Here is a 26219-nt window from a genome sequence, read left to right as displayed (position 1 = left end):
TCGCTCAGTATCGCCCGTCCTATCGCAGGGGTGAGAGTGCGCGCGGTTGTTTTACAATTTTATATTTGCGAACATGTTTGATAGTTATTTGTTGATAATAATATGTGATTGTGTTCTTGTACTTGAGATGATATTCTAAGGATGCCTGGACGTTTTTCAAAGAGATTTGTAAGTTTTAAGCACGTTTTGTTTTGTTTACAAAATTAAATGAAAGACTGTAGTATTGGCGATAGAGTCGTAAAATTAAACTATTAATAATAATTATTATGTTTTCACGTGGTTATTTTTGCATACGATACGTTACAGGAAAATTTAGTGGATTTCCGTTACATTTGATTACAAAAAGTTATTAGGGTAACGTATAGGCGTTTATGGAACTAATTTGTATCTACTCGTACAAATTGCATATATTATTTAAAAAAAATATTATTATAAACTATTTAATAAGCTCAGTTCACCAACAACTAAACTAAATAATATGAACAACAATAACATTTTTGACTAATTTAGCAATATCAATTGCCTGACAAACTAGGTAAAAAAAACCAAACGTAAGGAAATTAAATAGCAATTTAAACTTAAAACTTATGAATCGTGAAAATAACTTGTAATTGTTAGTTTTAACTTTGTGCTGTGCAGTTAAAAGCGCAATTTCAACTGAGATAACACAAATGATTACAAAAGTTAAAATTACATTGTGCAGTTTATTTATACCGTTCCAAGTTAGTTTTGCAGTGTACAAAGTGCAAGCGAATAGATTAACTTAGTACAGCGACTGCACATCCGACTACATATCATTACAACTGCATAAAATATAAGATGCCATAGTGTTAATTTGATATCATCATCTCAGCCATAGGACGTCCACTGCTGAACATAGGCCTCCCCCAAGCTTTCTATGTTGCCCGGTTGGTAGCGGCCTGCGTCCAGCGCCTTCCTGCTACTTTGATATGCCTGAAGTTTTTGCGCGCGAAGCTTTAAAGAAAGATAGGCAGTTTCTCAATTTTTTAAATTAAGTTTTTCGTGTTGATTTCTGTTTTCTTTATTTGAAAAACAAACAGCTTGCCTAGAAGCTAGAATCCTAGCCTCAGAATAAATACCTAATTGTGACACACAAACAGAACCGCGCATTGGTTATTGTTATTTGATCACTTAGGGAATCTCCGACCGTAGCATTTTCCATTGTATAGTAACTTCATGATGTATATGCTAAATTAGGCGCCAGTATGATGAACTACAGATAAACAATCCGGAAGCTTTGGCAAAGAAAGAGTCTATACTCGTACATGCCATACAAGCTCTTATTGTTCTATTTATAGTGATGTCGGTCGGTGTCAGAATCGGCGCCAAAGCATGATGGCGGGGTCACAGTCAGGCGTTTAAAAGCATAGAAACGCCTGCGCGTCTCAAATGAAATCTAAATATTTAAATAAATAAATATCCTTGGACATTTTAGACTGCGCTTCTAGTCCCAAACTAAGCAAAGCTTGTATAAACATCGTCGTCGTTTCAGCCAAATGACGTCCACTGCTGGACAAAGGCCTCCTCCAAGGTTTTCCACAATGCACGGTCCTACGCTGCCCATATAAACATACTTAAATACTTTTTTTTTTGTAAATACATAGGTCCTTATTATACATAGAAAACACCCAGTCCAATACAAAAAAATATGTTCATGCACACAAAAATGTTTGTACTGTGCGGGAACCGAACCCGCTACCTCCGGAATAGTCCGTTTCGAACCACTAACACCAAACGGCCGACCAATAGTCCTAAAGTCTGATTTTCCATAGATGTAAACAAACACTTGTGCACACAATGTCATTATAGGTCCTTTTCAGGGCACTTGAATATACATCCTAAATATTCCACCACTTTTTTGTTTCTGTTGAAAAATTTTTTCCTTTTTTTGTGTCTTAAGGGACTAAGAGAACATACCTTCTTTCCCACACCACTGCAACTCCTGTAGGTATCCAAGATCTACAGCTTGGTATCCAATGAAACACAACCATTGAAGGTTGAGTAGTCCCGGAATAGCTTAACTTCAATTTTCGATTGTTGGGGCCACTGGCCCATTTATTGTCCCGAAGCAGTGGTAGGGTTAATACTGGGACGTGTAAAAGTGCTTTTTAAGAATCTATTTGCAAATATAAATGAGTTTTATAAGTTTTTATGACTTTTAATACGCAGGTTGCAATAAATGCTTGAGGGTCAATAAATGCCACTTTGGGTACTTCACCGATCTAGGTGCTTTCTATGTTTTCGTCGTTTACCTACATAGTATTATTTTTTTGCGTAGATCTCTGGTCATTGAAAGACGTCGTAAAATCACTAAAAACATACGGAGTGAAGAACAGTTGTGTTCAATAAATCAATCTTAGCCTCATAAAGATGCTCAAAGTTGCACAGCGAGCTATGGAAAGGGCTATGCTCGGTGTTTCTAAAGAAACGCAAACGAGATCGAATCAGATATGAGGAGATCCGTAAACGAGCTAAAGTCGCTGACAGCCCGACGGATTAGCAAGCTGAAGTGGCGATGGGCAGGGCACATACATCATCATCATCATTTCAGCCACAGGACGTCCACTGCTGAACATAGGCCTCCCCCAATGCTTTCCATGTTGATCGATTGGTAGCGGCCTGCGTCCAGCGCTTCCCTGCTACCTTTACGATGTCGTCGGTCCACCTTGTAGGTGGACGTCCCACGCTGCGTTTTCCGGTACGCGGCCTCCATTCCAGAACCTTTCTGCCCCATCGGCCGTCAGTTCTGCGTACTATGTGCCCTGCCCATTGCCACTTCAGCTTGCTAATACGTCGGGCTATGTCAGCGACTTTGGTTCGTTTACGGATCTCCTCATTTCTGATTCGATCTCGCAAAGAAACACCAAGCATAGCCCTCTCCATAGCACGCTGTGCAATGCAGGGCACATACACTCAACATCAAATAAATCGCACGTTACGTGACGCGAACTTTCAAGATTTTCTTCTGGCCCAATCATGGTGCCCCAACAATATTGGTGTTATTTAAAAGCCCAATAAATAAACTTAAAGAAAAACACATATATTTTTTTTATAAACAATTAACAGGTTACCTATAACACTGCACAACAGCATTTCTGATGATTGGGTTATGTTACATGATATTAGTCCAATTTTTAATGACGATTACAAATCTGTGATTGAAATGTCTGTATCAGCTCTGGTTAAAAAAATATGACACTTGGGTCTTTTTGTAAAAAAACACTCTTTTTTTTGAGATAATCCTATTTTATGAAGTTGTTAAGTTGAAAAAACTTTCTTTTATTTGACTTCCTTGCTGATGCTGAAGGCAGACAGCTCTTCTGAATGATTCAACAGCAGTCAGCTATCATGTGTGCATTCCAGTGGCCCTGATAGCGTCCCTCTATCGTACGAAGGCCCTGGTGGATTTGCTCGCCATGTTCTTCACTTAGATCCTTAAGAGTTGTGATAAAATTGTTCAGGTGATTGCGAAGAGAGTGTAATTCGATGTTTATATTACATCCAACCAAAAAAACATGTTTGTAAGTGACTCATACGTTGTTCGATGTGTAAGAATAGTAAGATTTTTTCGGATTTTCCAAAAAAAAAATTAAAATGCCAAAATAACTCATTCCATGTCTTTTCGGAAGACTTGAAGATCCTAAATCTCTAAAACGATCGTTTAAACCATCTTGGCTACATGGTTTTGAAAATTTCGGGTCACATTCAAAGTCTCTACCACACTGACAGTTTTCGCCTCAAAATCCTCATGTGAAGTATCAACATGAGGTTCAGGTGACTTCTTAGGGTTGAAAAGACGTCTACATGCCAAACGTATGCAAGGAATTACCATTTAGTTCAATATTTTTTGGTTAATACCATTTTTGTTCAAAAATAAAAATAACAGTCGTCGCGATGGTTCAAGGGTTCCTTTCAGATCATAGCGGTTTCGTACCTAAATCTACACATATTCTTATTTGTTTATAAACGTAAAAACTCAACGCATCTTTTCCACGCCTTTGGCGGAATTCAAGGCTTATCTTTCATTTCCACTGGGTCCCCAAACTAATTTTTGTAAGCCAATTTTACGAATTTCGACACATTTAAACGGATTATTTAAACATATCCTGTCCGCAAATGAAACAAAATTGATTTGGATCATTCACACAAACACTTCTTAATGCTACCATATGCAATTATACAAAGAAAACATAGTATTTTTTGAACTGTCGGCGAATTAAGACTGAAATTTAGCAATTTTTGAGTGACAGCTATAACACGTAAACAAGAGCTGCTACGAAAAAATGGACGGCAGATTCAGAATCAGCGACGTCAAATTAGTAAACATCATGTAATGAAAGTCAATCATCAGCCAAAAGTTGCAATTTTGTTGTGCAGTGTAATAAATGTGACTTGAAAAACGACCTCACTTGGGGCTCACCTCTGGGACCAATAGACCAATTTTTGTGGTTATAAAACCAAATAATGATCTTACGTGTCCTTTTTAATTAATCCCAATTTAACAGTTTTATAGCCATAAAAGTTGGCTCAAGCGTAACTACCTATTTTTTGAAGAAGTGACTCTGTAAAGTAGCCCATAAGGGCTACCTTTTCTTTTTTTATTATTTTCTATGATAATATTTTGACGTTCATAAGTGCCACTTGTGGTCTAAACTGAATAAATAATTTTTGATTTGATCTGGGGGCACGGTNTTTACACGTGTTTTCATGCGATGGCCAAGTCAATATTATATTTATGTAAAACGTTAAAGATTTCTTGGCCTGGACTTGGTATTACATGGATCTCACAACTTTTTACCGTAGAACAACTGAGTTGCGAGACTTGGTTTTTTTGACAAGTATTGTTTTTGATGGGATTTTATTTATCAATACATAGTAGAACATGGAAAATATTAGACTAATGCCCGTTTTCACCATCAACCCTTAATTTTTAAGTGACCCCTATGGTAACAAATAACAGGAATTTTGTTTTCAAAGGGGTCACTTAAAAATTAGGGATTGATGGTGAAAACGGGCATAACTCACTTAATAATGTTAGGATTATTTATCTTTGGAAGTGTATTAAATATTAAAAAGTTAACTGTTTCCGGTAGAACGCTCTTCCCTCTTCCGGCTATGTACGACTAAGATGTGTCTGTGTAAGAACCCGAATAATAAATGCTTATCTCGCTAACTATCGGTCTTTTCATTAAAGAAACACAAGTTCTGATAAATAACACTTATGCTGAGGTAAGTATGGCTGAATCAATTGTAAAGTAAAGATCAGAAACAATAACGGTATCACATTAAGTAATTAGATACAAAGCATGGAAAAATATGTTTTCTACAATGACCTAAGGTGGAATTGTGTAAAGCAATCGTAATCATTTGACAGTTATGTTCATAACGTACGATTATTCTGTGAAACGCTTTGTTTATCTGACTTTATCGTACGTTATGAACTGTCAAATGATTACGATTGCTTTACACACTGATCGGGAATTGAACCTCGAATCACAGATAACGATATGTAGCTATGGAGGATTATAATAAAATAAAAACGACATTGAAAATTATAAAAATATAATGCTTCTTTAAAATTTTAATTACGTAACATAAGTTGAGATCAATGCTTAATTAGTTACTTATTTCTACACATCACAGCTTTATCCAATCAACAAATCTAACAAGCATGTTATGTATCTATACTATATACTATGTATACCTCAGATCATAGAAAGAGTATACTATCTATACTATAATATTTATATGATCAAACGAACTTACCAAGTGAAGTTCGATCTGAATTATCCTGTTTTCGCCGAAGAGATTTATTTTACCGTGTAGTACCCCTGTACGACAAGTCAATCCGCACACAATATTCAGCGTAGTAGTAGTAAAAAACAAAAGAGCGGGCAACCCCACCCCTACCACGCTGTGGGCTCGGTGTCCGAGCGGTCTCATTATATTTAGAGAAGAGATGACATTGACGTTTACCTCCAGGGAAGAAGATATAGAAATCTTCGGGTTGGGAGGGACCTTAAATCTCTTCGGCGAAAACAGGATAATTCAGATCGAACTTCACTTGGTAAGTTCGTTTTTCTTACCTTTAAGTCTTAGAGCGGCTGCTTGCGCTTCCTCCTGAATGAAGAGGTCTAAAGATCTTAGATTCAGAAGGTACTCAAGTGATGTCGATGGAGTGGTTCTATACAACTAGTGGCCGCTATGCTTACTAAAGCGTTGCAGGCTTTGGAGTTTTGATCTTGCTGTGGAAAGTTGTGTTCTGTGCCACCACACAAGTGATCCATAATAATATGTGTAAGAGGGCCATATAACCGACGTGTAGAGCCAAAGTGTTATCTTTAGGTTGAGACCTCATCTAGTACCAACGAGTCTCTTGCACTGCTGGAATGCTGCCTATATAGGCCATTTTTATTTTGTTCTCGACATGACTCGCCCAGTTCAATTTGTTGTCAAAGGTGATGTTTATAAAGAGTTCTGGTAGTTGGAGCTCTTGTGAATTCGATAATGCACTTATTAAGTACTTTTATTAACAACGTTAGGCACTATGAATTCAATTATATGTTTTATTAGTAGATATTCACCATTATTTATTAAAACTATTAACTAAAATTCTTTGATTTCAAAACTACGACATCTGGGGGCACGGCAGTGCCCCCGCCAAGTCGAGCGCGAAGCAAACACTGCCGTACCATCTTTACTGGAACCATTTCGCCGCATTTTCAGGCCTCTATTTGAGAACCTCTGGATATGACCAGAACGCAGAAATTTTTGTCATCTAGTAAGCTATAATCACATACTTAAAATCCAAAATTTCAAGTTTGTAGGTCATTTAGTTCCGAAGTTAAGCGAAAGCAAAGTTTCGCATTTACGACACTCACTCACTCACTCACTGATGATCATCAAAATAGAACTAGTACTTCCCATTAACTCAGAGAGCTGAAATTTGGTACAGAGTTAGGGTTTAATGACTACATAAAGGGAAAACTATAAAAACTAGGAAAATCGAAGATCTGGAGTAACACCACATTCACAATCAATACTACTAGCGCCACACCGGCAACCGTGGTGTTCGCCTGTACCGCTCATCGCTAGATGGCGTGGCACTTGTTATTAAAACAATTTCCGATTCGTTGTCCATTTTAAAGGTCGTTGAGTTTATTTGTGTTTAATATCGTAAAAAAAATGTCGATGATATTAAAAGAAAAGACGCCGACGTTAAATAATTATGCCACTTTCTACAAAAAGAAGTGAAATCCCACCAAAAACATTCTGTAAAAAATTAGCCAAGTCTCGATGGAGCTGCCTGTTTATCTCTAAAAAGTAATGAAATCTAGACAAAGTCGTGCCAAGTCTATGGTTCCTTACTGCGATTTCTTTATTATTATATTTAATGTTGTGTGACTTGGCCGTTGAACAATCTTTATTAAGATAATCATACATAAGTATTATTGAAATACGCAGCTTTATTAAGCCTACAATTGACTGGTTATTGCATCAACGTTTTCCAAGTGCAATTTATTTTCCATCGTCAATGGGTAGCGGATTTGGTGATAGATTGGTGCAATGGTGTCATGGAGCATCTGGTTTGGTACCCTTCAACGGCCAAGTCACACAACATTAAATATAATAATAAAGAAATCGCAGTAAGGAACCATAGACTTGGCACGACTTTGTCTAGATTTCATTACTTTTTAGAGATAAACAGGCAGCTCCATCGAGACTTGGCTAATTTTTTACAGAATGTTTTTGGTGGGATTTCACTTCTTTTTGTAGAAAGTGGCATAATTATTTAACGTCGGCGTCTTTTCTTTTAATATCATCGACATTTTTTTTACGATATTAAACACAAATAAACTCAACGACCTTTAAAATGGACAACGAATCGGAAATTGTTTTAATAACAAGTGCCACGCCATCTAGCGATGAGCGGTACAGGCGAACACCACGGTTGCCGGTGTGGCGCTAGTAGTATTGATTGTGAATGTGGTGTTACTCCAGATCTTCGATTTTCCTAGTTTTTATAGTTTTCCCTTTATGTAGTCATTAAACCCTAACTCTGTACCAAATTTCAGCTCTCTGAGTTAATGGGAAGTACTAGTTCTATTTTGATGATCATCAGTGAGTGAGTGAGTGAGTGTCGTAAATGCGAAACTTTGCTTTCGCTTAACTTCGGAACTAAATGACCTACAAACTTGAAATTTTGGATTTTAAGTATGTGATTATAGCTTACTAGATGACAAAAATTTCTGCGTTCTGGTCTTATCCAGAGGTTCTCAAATAGAGGCCTGAAAATGCGGCGAAATGGTTCCAGTAAAGATGGTACGGCAGTGTTTGCTTCGCGCTCGACTTGGCGGGGGCACTGCCGTGCCCCCAGATATCGTAGTTTTGAAATCAAAGAATTTTAGTTAATAGTTTTAATAAATAATGGTGAATATCTACTAATAAAACATATAATTGAATTCATAGTGCCTAACGTTGTTAATAAAAGTACTTAATAAGTGCATTATCGAATTCACAAGAGCTCCAACTACCAGAACTCTTTATAAACATCACCTTTGACAACAAATTGAACTGGGCGAGTCATGTCGAGAACAAAATAAAAATGGCCTATATAGGCAGCATTCCAGCAGTGCAAGAGACTCGTTGGTACTAGATGAGGTCTCAACCTAAAGATAACACTTTGGCTCTACACGTCGGTTATATGGCCCTCTTACACATATTATTATGGATCACTTGTGTGGTGGCACAGAACACAACTTTCCACAGCAAGATCAAAACTCCAAAGCCTGCAACGCTTTAGTAAGCATAGCGGCCACTAGTTGTATAGAACCACTCCATCGACATCACTTGAGTACCTTCTGAATCTAAGATCTTTAGACCTCTTCATTCAGGAGGAAGCGCAAGCAGCCGCTCTAAGACTTAAAGGTAAGAACGGCAGAAATCGCAGTAAAGAACCATAGACTTGGCACGACTTTGTCTAGATTTCATTACTTTTTAGAGATAAACAAGCAGCTCCATCGAGACTTGGCTAGTTTTTTACAGAATGTTTTTGGTGGGATTTCACTTCTTTTTGTAGAATGTGGCATAATTATTTAACGTCGTCGTCCTTTAATATTATCGTCATTTTTTTTACGATATTAAACACATCTTTAAAAAGGACAACGAATCAGAATTGATTTAATAATAACTAGAGGGGAAAAAAAATCTGGACACCGCGGTGCAGAAAATCGACGCTCAAAGTGCTAGCGCCATCTAGCGGTGAGCGGTACAGGCGAACACCACGGCGCCGGTGTGGCGCTAGTAGTATTGATTATTATGAATGTGGTGTTACTCCAGATCTTCGATTTTCCTAGTTTTTATAGTTTTCCCTTTATGTGGCCATTAAACCCTAACTCTGTACCAAATTTCAGCTCTCTGAGTTAATGGGAAGTACTAGTTCTATTTTGATGATCATCAGTGAGTGAGTGAGTGTCATAAATGCGAAACTTTGCTTTCGCTTAACTTCGGAACTAATTGACCTACAAACTTGAAATTTTGGATTTTAAGTATGTGATTATAGCTTACTAGATGACAAAAATTTCTGCGTTCTGGTCATATCCAGAGGTTCTCAAATAGAGGCCTGAAAATGCGGCGAAATGGTTCCAGTAAAGATGGTACGGCAGTGTTTGCTTCGCGCTCGACTTGGCGGGGGCACTGCCGTGCCCCCAGATAGCGCGCGCGTCCCTGTTTCAAAAACCGAGATAAAAACTATCCTATGTCCTTTCCCGGGACTCAAACTACATCTATACTAAATTTCATCAAAATCGGTTCAGTGGTTTAAGCGTGAAAGACAGACAGACAGAGTTACTTTCGCATTTATTTATAACTAGCTGACCCGGCGAACTTTGTTCCGCCTTAATGGCAATAAATAACGGGATAAAAAGTATCCTATGTCCTTCTCCTGGCTCTAAACTACCTCCCTGACAATTTTCAGCTAAATCAGTTCAGCCGTTCTTGAGTTATAAGTGGAGTAACTAACACGACTTTCTTTTATATAATAGATATATAGATATAGAATATAGATATAAGTAAGTATAGATAGGGCTAGTCTATAGATATAGAATATAGATATAAGTAAGTATAGATAGGGCTAGTATAGTGGAATTTTGTAATACCACCTGAAGGGAAAGTACTCTAAAGCTATTCACAAACATTACAATGAGGGCTCATAGTGCGCGTGGACGCACAGGGTGACACATGAACCAATCACAGAGCTCTATTCAACGCTCTGCGTTCGATTTGCTACTTCACTTAAGCAAGCATCGTTTGTGAATACGAGCGTAAATTTTAATACTGTAGATAGAAAATGTTACTTTCATGGTTTTCCTTTCATGCTCCTTGGACCTTATCTCCGGTGAGATTTTTAACTTCAGTAAGCATCAGTTAAAAGTTAAATTTGAAAACATCGAATTCACCCGGCAAGCGACCGCCCGTGAGTTCGATTCTGCGACGAATGCTCGCCAACCAAGTTCTTTGCGAACGTTCGCAGACTGTCCTACAGAAACCTAATATTATTTTCTAATATCTGTCTGACGGAAAAATAATTGAAATTTTGTCATCTAGCCTATTGTCGTTGCGTCACTGGTGACGCTTTTTTCAAGGTGGCACCTACTGAATACCAGCATCATGACACACGCTGAGTCGGTGCCATTTTGGTTCAGTAAATTTTATTCCATCAAATATCTGATTATTGTGTTACGAGTATACTGTGTTTGAACCAATTTTTTTTTCTTTCTTGGGTTAACGGGATTAATAATTTTGATAAATTAAGCTTGCCTATAGGTAGTGGATTTTAAGAATAATATTAGTAACGGAATTACTACCAATTACCTTATTTACGAGCCTCCGATAATATATTTCGGCAGTGCGGTGTGTGTAGGCTGTCGAGTCGTGAACAGTTGTGAGAAAATAGTAAGTTTCACCAACTCAACAGTGGGTACTTTTTTATAATAGTAGTCGTCTTCATCGTCCGCATGAATATTTATGAACGTCAAAAGCAATGTTGATAGATGGCGCTTTTTTGTAAATATTTCTCACGTCTTATTTATTCATTGAAATAGTTTGTAATATCGTCATAAATTATAGCCTATATGTTATTCTGGGTTATAAACTATAATACTGTAAAGTTTCGTCGAAATCCGTTTAGTAGTTTTTGCGTGAAAGAGTAACAAACATGTTGACATTCAGACATCCTGACATCCAGACATCCATACAAACTTTCGCATATAATAGGACTAGCTTTCCGCCCGCGGCTTCGCGCGCGTGGACTACATTATCTCGGCCATTCTCACGATTAGGCGTTCTCAGCCTAATTACCATATCATTTTTGAAATTTGGCTTAATTGACTTAAACGCATTTAAATATGAAACACATGAAAAGTACGAATTTAACAATCGTTAAGGCGTCAAATTATTCCAAGCGGTTTTCGCGTAAATGAGACCCAAAAATTTTATGGTCACGGTAATTAGATAAGGCTAATACTTAATCTAACGGTAATTATAAAAAATATGTAAAATAGTAAGAAAACAATATCTTGCATTGATAAATTTGTATATAAATATATAGCGTCATTAAAAACGCTGTAGGTACACTGAATAACCCTTTGAAAAAAGGAAAACACTCATTTCTATTATTTATTGTATCAAGATATTTTCAGTGTACTGCAATAATCGAGGCTATAACAGGAACACTTAGTTTCGGTCAGAAGGGGGTACGTTTCACATTTCATCAGAATTTTAATCATCATTTATTTGATTTCAATGTGGTACAAACGATTTAACGTACAGATTATGGATCAGGAGATCTCACAAATTTGATTTTTCGGATATGCATATATCGAAAAATTAATTAATGATTTAAGTGATTTTTCCTCTTTTTAATCTATCTGCGATTAGCCATCACCCATTTGCAGATTAAATTGAATTTGTAATAATGACTGCGTAATAATGACAGTTCCACCTCGATTCTTTTACAATAAGTTTTTAGATTGATGCTATTCGCTTTCTCCTGAGCCTAAATGCAGAATTCTTAGAATTTAGAAGGGATGCAGCAAATAGATTGCAAGAAGGACTAGTCTTTGGTTGTAAGCTTTACAGGATTTTCCACACCCTCTTTGACGTTTGGTATCAGTTCAATGGACTTTGTAAACCAAGGTGCACAGCTCAAGGTTTTTAAAACTTTATTTTGAAAACGTTAAAGTATTTCTACATTTGCGAGGCTAAGTCGATGCCATGTCTACATGGGTTTTAGGATCCATTTGTATATAGTTTATTCTCCAAGCTTCTTCTGTCCAGTACCCATTGCATATTCACGAAGTTTTTTCTATGCATAACAAAGCAGGTAGGATGCAGTTTAGGATGGTACAAAGTGCCTATATACTCTTGCCTTGAAAAGTCCCATTGTCTGTTGATTTGNTCCAAAATCTTCAGCTTATGCAAATACTGTCTTACTACAACGTATGAAGGCCAAAGTACTGAATCTATTTAAATTAACAACGTGGATCTACCTTCAAAAATCGAGTATAAAAATAAGGACATGGTAAATAGAAAAATTGAAAACCAAAGATATGGTAATTATACTCTTACGCAATTCATCGACGGTACGCCAACGCAATAGACGTCTACTTGCTAACAGGTCTTAGAACTAACTAAGGGCTCGCGCCGCGCGCGTAAATGATGTGTCAAATATTATTATTTAGGCTTGTGTGCCCAAAAACAGAAAACGTCACGGGCATTAGGACTTTCGCTCGGACAAGCAGTTTTTTAATTCTAATTATTTACAGAATGGTTCTATTGAATAGATATTTTGCTATGCGTAAGACAATCTTTTGTACTCTTTAAAATGTTGAATGGAGTAAACCAAATCTATACGACATAAAAATTACAGCCAAGTTTTAACATTAAGTCGGTGCGCGGACGCGTAACGGTAATTAGAGAATAGAGGTTCATGAAATTTATTAAGTCACAAATACTTAAAATAGAGGCCTATGATTTAATGCACAACTGGATGGGGTTGTTAAGTAACATATAAAAATACATGCATGTCTCTAATTTGTCATTTTTAACGATTTAACAGCCCGGACACCCAAAAACTAGCTCATCTGAGAATGGCCGATCTACATATTTTACGGAACCCTATTTTTTTCCAAAATAAAATTTAGCCTATGTTACTCGTCGATACTGTAGCTTTCGAATGGTGAAAGAATTTTTAAAAACGGTCCAGTAGTTTTTGAGCCTATTCATAACAACCAAACAAACAAACAAAGTTTTCCTCTTTATAATATTAGTGTAGATTAGTGACCATGAAAGTATAAAACAATAGATGTATTTTAAGTAGCTTCACCTTCTTCCAGTTGGCAGAAGCAGCGCTGCTGTTCCTTGCCGTAACCAGCGCCCGCGCAGCTTGCCCCGCCGGCTGCCGCTGCGCCCAGAGAGGGGGGCAAGAAGAGTACCGTTGCGAGGGGGGAGGGGACCTGCTCGTCGTCGTCGTGGATGTGAACGAGAGGGCGCAAGTATACTGCAAGGTTGGTTCAGCATCAGGTTTGTTTGTTTCAGCCTAATGACGTATACTGCTGGACGCAGGCCTCCCCCAAACATTTCTATAACAACCGGCCCTGCGCTACCTGCATCTAGGTATTTCCCGCGACCTTTACTAAAGCCCGGTCCGTGAGCACGTAGAATTTTGTCCAATGATCCCAAGCTACCCATCCTTATCGCTCGCGCGTAATTATGTTGCTGTCGCGCTCGCACACTCACTGCGGGCGCCCGTCGCACAGTCGCGACAGCAATATAATTACGCGCGAGCGATAAGGATGGGTAGCTTGGGGTCATTGGACAAAATTCTACGTGCTCACGGACCAGGCTTTAGATCGTCGGTCCGTCACGTTCTTTATCAGGTTCAGCATCAGATTTTTAGTCTTTAATGCGGGAGCATGATCGTCTCTCCCTAACTTACAATACCAGCATCTGGTCATTTAGCCTATACTGCAGAAGAACGACCCAGCATCAACTCACTGTCTTTACTTCCTGCAGTAAAGACTGAGTGAGTTGATGCTGCACGACACTCTTTCCCTAACTGTTGCGGCGCTTCTTCTCAGCACTTGCCAAATGTTTGTCTCGAAGCGCTGGTAGGGCAAAAAAAGAATGAGACATGTATAGGCTCTTTAAGAGCATTTGACGATTTGCAAGAACTAATTTAATTAGTCTAAACAAATAAAGATAATTTTGATTTTTGATTTTGATTTTAACTTCCCAGCATCAGGCATCAGGCCTCTTTTTACCAGAAGCAATTTGCTTTTGGTAAAAAGGATGAGGATGAGGATTTGGACTACACTCTTTAAGTCAGAGCGCTTATAGGGGAGGGCAAGAGGGGTACCGTTGCGAGGGGGGAGGGGACCAGCTCGTCGTCCTCGTGGATGTTAACGAGAGGGTGCAGGTTTTCTGCAAGGTTGGTTCGGCTTTAGAGCCCACTGAGGAAGCACACATGATTTAGGGTTCACTGCTGGAGCACGCCTCTTCTGCTGAACCATTTAAGAACCTAGTAAGTGCAGCGGAGCAAATTTTACAGGAGAGCGAAAAACGCATTTTCATTTGCCCTGCTAAGATGCTTAAAGATTTGGATAACTTCCGATGTTTATATTAAAGATTAGTTACTAAAGTATACTTTATGGAATAAAAGAATATATTTAGTTAAAAATTGCAAGTTTTATGCTCTTTACTAACACTAAAAATTATTTTTTTGACAAAAGTGCCTCGTAAAAATCAAAATCGAATATGAATCAGTACTCATGTAGTCCCCAGATTTTGATATGGTTATCGAGAGTCAGCCAACAGAACTCGAAATACGAGGGCTGCACTAAAAGTATCGGGAATGGAATATTTCCACTGCTCCTATCATATTAAAATCTTTTTAATTGCAAACTCCTTGATTTTATAAATCGAATACTATTTATTTAATTAAAAAAAGATTCTCGGTCTTATCACAAGGTCTTGTGAAACTTGTTCAGTCGTTGAGAAAATGGAATTGACTCGATAAAATTCAAGAGCGACGATTTATTATGACTTTCGGAGTGGTTTAACACAAAACCAGTGTGTTGACCGGATGATTTCTGCATTTGGTAATGAAGCCCCATCCAAAACCACAATTTATCGCTGGTTTGCTGAATTTCAACGTGGACGTGTCAAGCTCAGTGATGATCCCCGTCAAGGTCGTCCAAAAACTGCAGTCACCCAAGAAAACGTTGATGTTGTGCGTAAGCTGATTGAAGAAGATCGACATGTGACATACCGCGAAATTCAGGCAACCTTAGACATTGGCATGAGTCAAATACAAATAATCTTGCATAAACAATTAGGTGTAAAAAAGTTGTTTTCCCGATGGATACCGCATTCGCTCTGTCGAAGGGGAGTCATATCCAGCTTATGCTTATGGCCTGGGGGTAGGGGCAAGCCTTACCTAGCTTCTGGCCTGGGGGGAGGGGGAGGGGTCAAGTCATACCCAGTTTCGGGCCGGGAGGGGGGGGGGATGGGTAAATCATACCCAACTTCTGGCCGAGGGGGAAGTCATGCCCAGCTTATGACCTGGGGAGAGGAGAGGGGTGGGGTAGTCATACCCAGCTTCTAGGCTAAGATTATATTCCTGCAGCAGCTGGCCCGCCCATGGGAACGGCGAATAGATAGGTAGGTGCGTAGGTTTAACTCAGAAAAACTAAATAACAGGTAGGTATTATTAAGTGTACATCGAAATGATTTTCATAGCAATGTCTTATTGTTAGAAGTTATACCTTATTGTTAGAAGTAAATAAATTAATACTTATACATTTTTATATTTTACTTGGAAGAAGATATGACTCTAACAACACTTATGTAGTACACTTTATTTGAATAAATCGCCAAATATACCACCGCGGAGACCCCAATCGCGTCTCTGCGTGCCATTGAATCGTATGAGCGTATGGATTTTTTGCGTTATTTTTCACAATTTCCATTTTTAAAAATTACCTATCGATAGCTTACTTTATTCTGATGAATAAATGTCATTACAAGTTTTTCTCTAAAACTGATAATTTGGCTAGAAAAAAATATTTTCTATCCACGCAGTACGCCGGCAGCGTTCGGATCGGATATAATGACGTCATCGTCCCCGCGCCGGGCGGTCAGTGAACTTTTTTAGTAATTTGGCCATAACTTCGTCAATTTTTGTCGTAGAACAAAAATTTTTGCACTGTGTATTAAGGATTTCTTAGCCCTATAAATCTGCATTCACAGCTAAAAATCGAAATGATCCTCATTTAATATTTAAATTACAGTAGCATTTTACCTCTAGTAAGTCACATTGACCATTTTGAAACCTAGTAAGTCCATGCACTTACTAGGTTTTAAATGGTCATTGTAACTTGCTAGGTTTTGATAATGGTTTTTGCAGATTTGAATTGGACTTACTAGGTTTTTAGCAACGCGTTTCTCCGGTGTTAAGTGTAATAGAGCGATTTCTGTCTTCACATCCTGTGGAGACCTTAATTCTAAGGTGATTTATGACAAAAAACGAAAATCTGCAAAAATGTCCCTTACTAGGTTCTTAAATGGTTCAGCCGTTCTTTCCCTAACTCCAGCATCAAGTCACTCAGTCTTCACTGCAGGAGTATGAGCTGCTCTACCTAACTTCCCAGCATCAAGCCTCTTTTTACCAGAAATCCGAGCAACGCAGGTTCGTGTTCTGCCGCCGCTCGACTATTGTGGCGAGCACTCTTGTAACACAAGCATACGAGGGGCTTAGAGGTTCTTCCTAGCGCTGGCCCACATTCCCAAAGCAAGGTTAAGGGACCCTGTGCCGTAGAAGATGCTATGCCAATCTATGCTAAGGGATGGTTTTAGGTACTCCGAAGAGTGCTAAATAAATCGCCCCATTTGAGTGCTGCTCATACACATATTTATTACTTAAGTGATTGACAGGCGTGAATTGAACTTGTGGGACGTATAACCCTTACTTTGCGTTTCATTCCAGGGAGGTCGCCTGAGCTGCGCCAGCTTCCCCCAACTCTCAGCAACCCACAACGGGGTCCTGCCGACGCTGCAGCTGGACTCATGCGAGCTCCCGGAGTCGCTTGCCTGCTTACTGCCGCGGCTGGGGGCAGGAGCGGTGGGCGCCTTGCGGGTGGAAGGCTGTAGCGAGCTGACTGGTTCCCATGTTGCAGAGTTGGAGGGACTACAGTCGCTGTGGATCTTGGACACTGGTAAGTAGTGTTATTATTGGTTTTTTGGGACCAGGTTTGATCTATTGTGGCAGCCCTTGTCTTTAGAGTACACTGCTTAGTCACGTTGAGTCTATTCCAGATTCTTTGGAGCGTGATATCTGCTATCTCATCCGGGTGCATGATGTGTCGCCCGAGATGGATACTTCTTTTGCTCATAAGCGGGCCGCATGAGCAAAGAACATGCATGGCCGTTTCTTCTTCTGTATGGCAGAATCTGCACAGAGTTTCCTCGGTCATGTTCATGTTTGATTTGTGTTTGTTTAGTTTGCAGTGGCCGGTTAGTATTCTAGTCACTACACAGGCTTTGTATCTTTTGAACTATAGCAGTTCCTTAGTTAGTACTTTGTTGCTATACCCCTGAATGAGTGTTCTTGAGTGTTTTTGTCCTGATGTAGACTTCCACCACTCAATAGCCTCTTGTTTACTGAGGGCGGTTAGTAGTGTTACCTGTTGCTGCTTGATGGGCATTGACTGCAAAATCGAAATGATGCACTTATAAGTAAGCGCGTCTCAAAATAACCTTGAATCCTTTTTACTTCTTTTAAACATGACTGCGCCTAAAGACAATAAATTCGTGGCAAGAGTTAAAAAGTTTACCAAGGACGTGTGAAGCCTTTTTTATAATCCTGTAAAATTTTGACTTTACACAGGTTTCCAAAAGACGCTCCCTTTCGACGCTATAGCAAGACTCCCAACCCTCACCGATGTCCATGTGAAGAACAGCATCATCCAGCTGACGCCGAGCCTCGTCCAGAACACACATCTTCAAACGTTAGAGCTGGGACTCAACCACATCAGAGAGATCCCTCCTGGCACCTTCAGGACTTTCCCCAACCTGACCCGGCTGTTCTTGTACGGGAACAAGATTGAAAATATATCGGAAGAGGACTTTGAAGGTATGGTTTAGTTTGTGTCCCACTGTTGGGGTATTCTCTTTTAAATTCTGCCTTCCAGGCTAAGGGAGTCGCTTATTCATTGTGTAACTTCACTACATCTTACAACTTCGTCCGTTCGTTTCAGCCGAAAGGCGTCCACTGCTGGACAAAGGCCTCCCCCAAGGATTTCCACGAAGACCGATCCTGCGCCGCTCGCATCCAGGCACCTCCCGCGACCTTCACCAGATCTTGTAACTTGCTGAATCACAAAACACAATTTACTGTTATAAACCAAAGCCTGACTAACTTTTTCCACCACTTCTCAACATTATTTATGATGTCAAGTAATACAATTTGGGACGTGTAAGTTCCTTATTCTACCAGGTAGATAGACGACCTCAAAAGGGTAGCAGGATGACCCTGGATACTACCAACCAATTCACCAACCAATCATTAGAGGAGGCCTATATTCAGTGAACGTCCTGAGCTGAAATAATTATCCCATCAAAAACAATACTTGTCAAAAAAACCAAGTCTCGCAACTCAGTTGTTCTACGGTAAAAAGTTGTGAGATCCATGTAATACCAAGTCCAGGCCAGGAAATCTTTAACGTTTTACATAAATTATTGACTTGGCCATCGCACTAAATAATTTAATTTACACGTGTTTTCATGCGATGGCCAAGTCAATATATTTATGTAAAACGTTAAAGATTTCCTGGCCTGGACTTGGTATTACATGGATCTCACAACTTTTTACCGTAGAACAACTGAGTTGCGAGACTTGGTTTTTTTGACAAGTATTGTTTTTGATGGGATATTTCTTTTTTTATTTTGTAGACAGCAGTTATGTATCTAGAAAACTGGACCGAAATTGAAAAATTTTACTCGACTTGGCGGTTGCACTACCGTGCCCCCAAATCTCATTTCTTTTTGTATTTTGTAGACAGCAGTTATGTATCTAGAAAACTGGACCGAAATTAAAAAATTTTACTCGACTTGGCGGTTGCACTACCGTGCCCCCAAATATTTTAGTTTTTCCTTGATTCATACACCAAACACTACTTATATTCCATATTTGAAGCTTCTAGGTCTGCTAGAACTGCCTTAGAATTTTGATGATCGGTGAGTCAGTCAGTGAGTCAGTGAGTGACAAAATTAAGTAACTTTGACCCGTTATAATTCTTAAACTACTGGTTCAAATTGAATGAAATTTTAAATATACCGTGTCTTTACAATGCCTGCATAGCTTATGAAAATTCAGCCTTCTAGTTTTATCCACAACGAAGTTACAGGCAGTCGAAAATGGCCTGAATTGCTTCGAGAAAAGGATGGTACGGCCGTGCCGCTTTTTTGCTCGACTTGGTGGGGGCACTGCCGTGCCCCCAGATGATGTTTTAATGATGAAGTTCCTTTAAAAGGCGGCTACTTAATTTAAAGTCAAGTGTGAATTTGAATTTGATTTTATTTGGAGTATCGTAAGCGGCGATAGCTGAACGATTAAGGTATGAACGAACGCGGTTTCGATCCCTGCTGCCGCTCGACTATAATAATAATAATAAATCATTTGTTTCCCCTCACAAACTTAGGTTAGCACTACAATTGAAGGGGTGAGTGGACAAAGGTGTTATCTGACAAAACTGAAGAATCGACTTTTTTGCATGAAAGTAGGTTTTAAGTAATGATAAAATCGACTAATTAAGTGATGATAAAACACGCAATTTTGTTACGTGTCAAACCTTAACCACTAACAAAGGTGTTATCTGACAAGCATTCATACATTTCAGGATTCAAATGTGGTATGAGCAGATTAACATATTCAAACTATTGTTTATTATTAATAAGAAAATATATAGAAAATTTGACATGTTTGAATAAATAATAATATAATTATGAATAAATTTCTTATTCTTATTCTTATTCTTATTCTTATTCAAACACTCATAACTCATTTTGTTAGTTAAGACCTTTGTCCACTCACCCCTTCAATTGGTATAAAATACTATTACGATGACCCCACTTGTAACAAGCATATTTAGGTTACCACCAGGGGTAACGGAACTTAAAAAAACGTATTTGAACCTGAATCTGTATGCTCAGGTCTGCACAGTCTCACGCACCTGGATCTATGCCGCAACCCACTGCTTACATTGCGCGCGCGCGTCTTCGCCAGCCTGCCGCGACTGCGCCGCCTCACGCTGGCACAGACCGGCCTGGAAGTGATCAAGACCGGAGCCTTTGAGGGACTGGATGACCTTGAAGAGGTAGGTATCATCTGGCATACAAGACTATTCCCACTTCTCGTTCCTATAGCAACTCAGTAGTCAGGATCTACAGCTTGTCCACCAATAAACCAGAGGGGCAGAGGACGTACACAACAGTCCTCCATAGCGTTCGGTCTTGAGCTTCGCGTTTGATCCCGCTACAAGTCTTGCCGATTATCTTCGCCTCGTCTACAATGCGCCGCCAAACGGGCGGAGGAGGCCTGATATTCGCATATTTCTTCATTACTTTTTTTTTTTTTTATGTGATAGGAGGCAAACGAGCAGACGGATCACCTGATACTTACTTCTTATACGACATCTAACCAAAGGAAAAGCAGGGTAGTCCCTTTAAAATCAGCTGAAATGAAAAGTTCTACAAATCACCACATCTCTAACCATCTACCGTCTTTCTGCTGAACACAATCACTAAATCATTCCTTCTCTTTCAGATCGACATCAAAGCAAGTAAATCCTCGCTGAAGTTCAAGAGCCTCTCTCTATCCAACCTGCCAAGGCTCAGGCATATCCTCATACACTCCACACCGCTATACCCTCTACCAGAAGATCTATTCACCAACTCCAAAGCTATATACTACATAAACATCACCAAGTGCGGTCTCAGTGAACTTCCAAGGAAGTTATTCCGCGACCAGAGACAAATGAAGATATTAGATATGAGCCACAATAACATTGAGATACTGCCCGAAGATATTTTCTGGCCTCTTGACAATTTGGCTGAGTTGAACTTGACTGGAAACCTGATTGAAGTGTTACCTTGGTGAGTGCTTTTATTCTTATTTTTAGAGGAGACATTCTTCAAAATTAGGTGTGTGAAGGGTGGATTCGACCAAACATTAATCTCAGAATAAATCGTCAGTTATTCAACATTTTGACATTTTCCCATACTGAGTGTCAATGTGCCAGATATACCAGGAGTTATTCTCGGATAAAAGTTTGGTCGAATCGGGCCTAAATCGACTTTAATGATGTTGTTATTTAATGGCACAGTCCATAAGATCTTTTTCGTGAATTTCGTATGAATTTTCTTTTCTCCACACCCAAGCAGAGCTTTAAACCAATTCCAGAATGCCTTCTTCTTACAGGAGTCTCTTTGAAGGTCTGACCAACCTCAAATCGATCTCTATTGACGACAACCGTCTCTCTCTCATCCCGCATTCCACCTTCAACGGGCCAAAGAACCTTAACAGACTGTCCTTACGAAACAACCAATTAATGCTTGAAGACGGTAATGAAGATTCACCGTTTCGAGATCTGAGTTATCTAGAAGAAATAGACTTGAGCGGGAATTTGATAAGGAAGGTGTTCGACGACTGGCGGCTGGCGTGGGTACACTCCATAAGGACGATAGACTTGTCCAGGAATAGGATACGTGCTTTGAGGGTAAGTGAGTTTTAGCTTCTTTTATATTATCCACATCAGTGTGGGTTTTTATGGAGGTCAAACTGTAGATCCTGGAGTTGCAGGGGTGGGAACAAGAGGTGGGAATAGTCCCGTTTATATCATCCACAAAGTTCTCGAGTAGCGACCACGGGTCAGACGACATAGTGTGGGCAGGCCTTTCACTAAGTTGACAGACGATTAGGTGAAAGTCGTGAGAAGTGTATTTACTTGGACGCAAAATCAAAATCAAAATCAAAATTATCTTTATTTGTTTAGACTAATTAAATTAGTTCTTGCAAATCGTCAAATGCTCTTAAGGAGCCTATACATGTCTCATTCTTTTTTTGCCCTACCAGCAATACCAGTTGCTATGGAAATTTTTGGGGGAGGCTCTTGTCCAACAGTGGATGTTATTTGGCTGAAATGAACGAAGATCCACAAAATTTATATTCATTGGATGAATTATGTGCCTGGGTAAGAGGGACTTATGCGCTCCACAATATAATCTTATCGTTGATTTCATACGACAAATTAATGTATGGACTGATCTTCAAAATTAATAAAACGCCTCGATTAATAGGCAAGCTGATGACGGATATGCTGACTCCAGAAGACCAGTTAGATAATAAAAATTGACCATGATTCCGGGAATCATTGCTTGCTCACTGATATCTGCTTCCGGGGAAATTCCAACCACAGATTGTTTAGAAGTCCGGTCAGCATAGGAACTATCGGGCCAATTGCCATTTTATGCTTACTTTAAAATGTAACTAAACATCCAGTTTTATTGATCATGGAATCGTTGAACTGTAATTAGCTTTACTCATAGTTATAAGTACCATTCGTGTAATTTTTTTAATTATGCAGTTGGTTTTCTGAATAAAACAAAATAAAATGGACGTAGGACGTCAACCGACAAGGCAGAACGATGACCTGATAAAGATAAGCAGGAAGGCGCTGGATACAGGCTGCAACCGACCGGCCATTATGAAAATCGTTGTGGGAGGTCTATGTTCAGCAGTGGACGTCCAGTGGCTGAAATGATGATGATGATGATGATAGTGATCTTTCCTGGAAAGGCCAAAGTACCTTATATTATAGGCTAACACACTAAAGGCCGGTCTGTCTTGACTTACTTGACTTATGGTCCTATGTCCCCTAGATGGGGCAGAGGGCGTCCACAACAGTCGGCCGGTCTGTGAGCACGTAGAATTTTGTCCAATGACCCCAAGCTACCCATCCTTATCGCTCGCGCGTAATTATATTGCTGTCGCGACTGTGCGACGGGCGCCCGCAGTGAGTGTGCGAGTGCAAAATTCTACGTGCTCGCAGACCAGACTATAGGAAGACATAGTTAAGGGCTAAGGAATCTCACGATCGAAGTTCTAAAATTTGCATGGTATGCAAGAATTTTGTGACAAGTTATTATAATATTAATGCTTCGTTTCAGGCACAAGACGTCGAGTTCCTCGGCTTCAACGTGACCATAGATCTTCGGCACAACAACATCACCACCATCGCTGTGCGCCCCAATCTCCACGACGCTACGGAATACGACGGCGCGACTTTCCTTTTGGGGTACAATCCTATAAACTGTAATTGCGACTTGCACCCTTTCTTGTACTTCACTAGACACCACCAAAACCCAAAATTTGTTTTAGAAAACACACTTTGTACTTCTCCAAATATCTTGATCAATAATTCAATACACGACTTGCCTTTAGAATCCTTATATTGTGATGTTAATAATAGTGAAGGATGCCCTGAATCTTGTTCCTGTAAAATTCGACCGGAAACTTCTATGATTGAATTCGATTGCTCCAAAACTCCATCTCTAGGACTTCCTGATGCAATGAGCTTTAATTTGAAAAGTACTAAAGTCAGAATCAGAAATATTCAAGTTCCTATGAATTTACCTGAAAATGCAGTGTTTTTAGATCTCCACAATTTGAGTCTTACTGAAGTGCCTGATATACCTCATGGTATTGTGGAATTAGATTTAAGAAATAATGATTTAACGGCAATACCAGAAGATGCTTTGAGAGATAATCTGACTTTGTATTTGGCTGGTAATAAAATTTCGTGTTCCTGTTGGAATAAGCTTCAAATAGATTTGTTGTACAAAAGTAAGGATAAAATCAAAGATTATGATGCTATAGTGTGTAACGACGGGTCGTATTTGGCTAAATTAGAACCGGGGCATTTATGCGACGTGTGGTGGGCGACCGTAGTGGGGTCTGCCTTAGCTGCTGCAGGCCTACTGGCAGCAGTGGTGGTGGTTTTAGTCTACTACCGCATCAGAAAGATCGAGAAATTCATATACACCCGCGGCTGGCCTCTCCCCCCGTTCATGTACGAAGAAGACGTCGACAACAGAACTACTGACGTTCTCATATCTTACCCCGATTCGTTAGAGAAATTCGTTGTAACTCAATTGGCTCCACTTTTGAGGCGCGCTGGGTTCTCGGTGAGTCTTCGCTGCGTGAACTGGGATGTAGGGGACTACCTTCCTGTGAAAGTCACCAATTTGGTCGAAGAATCTCGTAGGACACTGGTCTTGTTGTCTAATGATTACTTCGAATCGGACGCTCGGCTTGAACTGCGCGCTGCTTTGATGGACGAAAGGCGCAGCAAAAGAAAGCGAGTCTTATTAGTACTTACAGAAGAATTACAGTCAGATCCTAGTTTGGACAGATTCATCCAGACGAGGAATAATTTGAGTCTTAGAGACGACCAGTTCTGGGAGCGGTTGCTGACGCAATTGCCAAGGAAAAGGAAGCCGAAGGCGAAATCAGGTCAGAAAATGAAAAATGTGCTTTCGACCCTCCATCAAGACATGTTGTGCAATTCTAAGATGTCTTTGAACAGGTTATGACCTTTACATACGTAAATAGTTCAATTTTTTATGTCCTAGTCTAATATTTAGTCAGTTATTATTCCTAGAAACTAGCGTTTCCAAACTAGTGTTTTTCTTCTTCAAAAGCGTACAGCGGTGTCACGTGTAAGTGGATATAAAGCGTAACATTATTTTCAATACTCAATACATAATTATTTATTGCATTTATGTTATAAATAGCCAATCTGTTATAGGGTACTTCTCATTTACACTCAAATTTGATGGTCACACAATAATAGTTCATAAACGGTATAAGTTAGAACAATAACTTTGAAATCAGATGATAAAATATCTATTTAGCTACATACAAAATAAATTTTATCGTAATAGAAGCAAAAATAATACGAAAAAATCACATGAAACGATAAAAAACGGGGTCATTTTTCGCGTTCTCATCGTGTCACACCTTCGGTTGCAATGAAACATTTGGTTACTGCATTCACAATTTTCATTCAATTTGTGTGCAGCATATACTAAAATCATCGTAATTAAATATGCTTTCCACACAATAGTAAAAAAAATATCTTCTTATAATTATTTTGAATTGGGAAAGCGAAATACGTTGGTCACACGATTTTAGGTACCTAAAATTTTGAGTTATAATACAAGATTGCCGTTAAACCGAACACCAGCAACCAATCACAGCGTTCTATTCGGTTAACGTCAGTCGCGCTTCGACCATTGGGGAGGTGAGATAGGTCGATCGTCGCTCCGCGAAAAAAATACGTAACTTTTTGTGATTATCCATAGACATACCGTCGCTTGCTTGAACAATATTTTCTACCTCTAAAATTTAAACAATTTAATTGAAACTTTGCCATTGAAAACTTAACATGTTAGACTTATTTGTGTAGTATTCAACTTGAACCGTTAAATTCAAATTTAAGGATAATTCATAAAAAACTAAAATTTTCGTCACCTTCGTGGCATCACCTTCGTGGTGTTTTATACACGAAGGTGATTTTAGGCCACGAAAGTGATTTCTTGCTTTGGTTTATTTTAAAATATAGTGACTGGTGTTTATGTTTTTACAATATTTTAATAACTAATAAATTATACGTGGTAAGTAGAGATCAGTACATCAATAAATAAATAAGGGCCTCGTATTTTTGTTGTCTGTTTGTCTGTGTGACTGTATGCATGTCTGTATATGTGACTGTGTGTGTATCTGTTTGTAAGATAAATTTAATCTGAAGTTTGACTTAAAAAAGTTGTATAACAAAAATACGAGGCCCTCTGGCCTAAATAAAAAATATATTTTTGTTGAAGGACTGATAATCAGTTAGAGTTCTTTTTATTGAGGTACTGATAATCCGTTTTTTGCTTCTTTAGCATTTCAGAATGCCACCAGTGTCACCCTTAAAACCAATTGCGTAGAATCTTGTAACTTAGTAGGTGACGTAATCGGTAAAATTTTATCTTGTATTTAAGTAGGTACCTATTTATATTATGTTATTACTATTTATCTA

The 26219-nt window shown here is 39.1% G+C and overlaps 1 protein-coding gene across 2 annotated transcripts; it reads left to right on the top strand.

Annotated features, from left to right (window-relative positions):
* Window positions 1-24975, top strand: LOC114361670 (protein toll). Of its 2 annotated transcripts, XM_028316792.1 has the most exons (8): window positions 1-168; window positions 13416-13586; window positions 17066-17294; window positions 17966-18211; window positions 20290-20453; window positions 20903-21231; window positions 21557-21854; window positions 23305-24975. In XM_028316792.1, exons 1-8 carry the CDS (start codon window positions 142-144, stop codon window positions 24727-24729), a joined length of 2889 nt encoding a protein of 962 aa, XP_028172593.1. In that variant the 5' UTR covers window positions 1-141; the 3' UTR covers window positions 24730-24975. The 2 variants fall into 2 exon arrangements, with proteins under 2 accessions (XP_028172593.1, XP_028172595.1); XM_028316794.1 differs by lacking the exon at window positions 13416-13586.
* The last annotated feature ends 1244 nt before the right edge of the window (window positions 24976-26219 follow it).

This window comes from Ostrinia furnacalis, unplaced genomic scaffold, assembly GCF_004193835.3.
Source record: "Ostrinia furnacalis isolate ACB-3 unplaced genomic scaffold, ASM419383v2 OfSCF5861, whole genome shotgun sequence".
NCBI classification, from domain to species: domain Eukaryota; kingdom Metazoa; phylum Arthropoda; class Insecta; order Lepidoptera; family Crambidae; genus Ostrinia; species Ostrinia furnacalis.
This window is presented reverse-complemented; position numbering and strand designations above follow the sequence as displayed.

Coding starts and splice junctions, on each gene's coding strand:
- LOC114361670 (XM_028316792.1), top strand. CDS start 142: ATGCCTGGACGTTTTTCAAAGAGATTT. Junction 169..13,415: donor GACGTTTTTCAAAGAGATTT/GTAAGTTTTAAG, acceptor ACCTTCTTCCAG/TTGGCAGAAGCAGCGCTGCT. Junction 21,232..21,556: donor CTGATTGAAGTGTTACCTTG/GTGAGTGCTTTT, acceptor TTCTTCTTACAG/GAGTCTCTTTGAAGGTCTGA.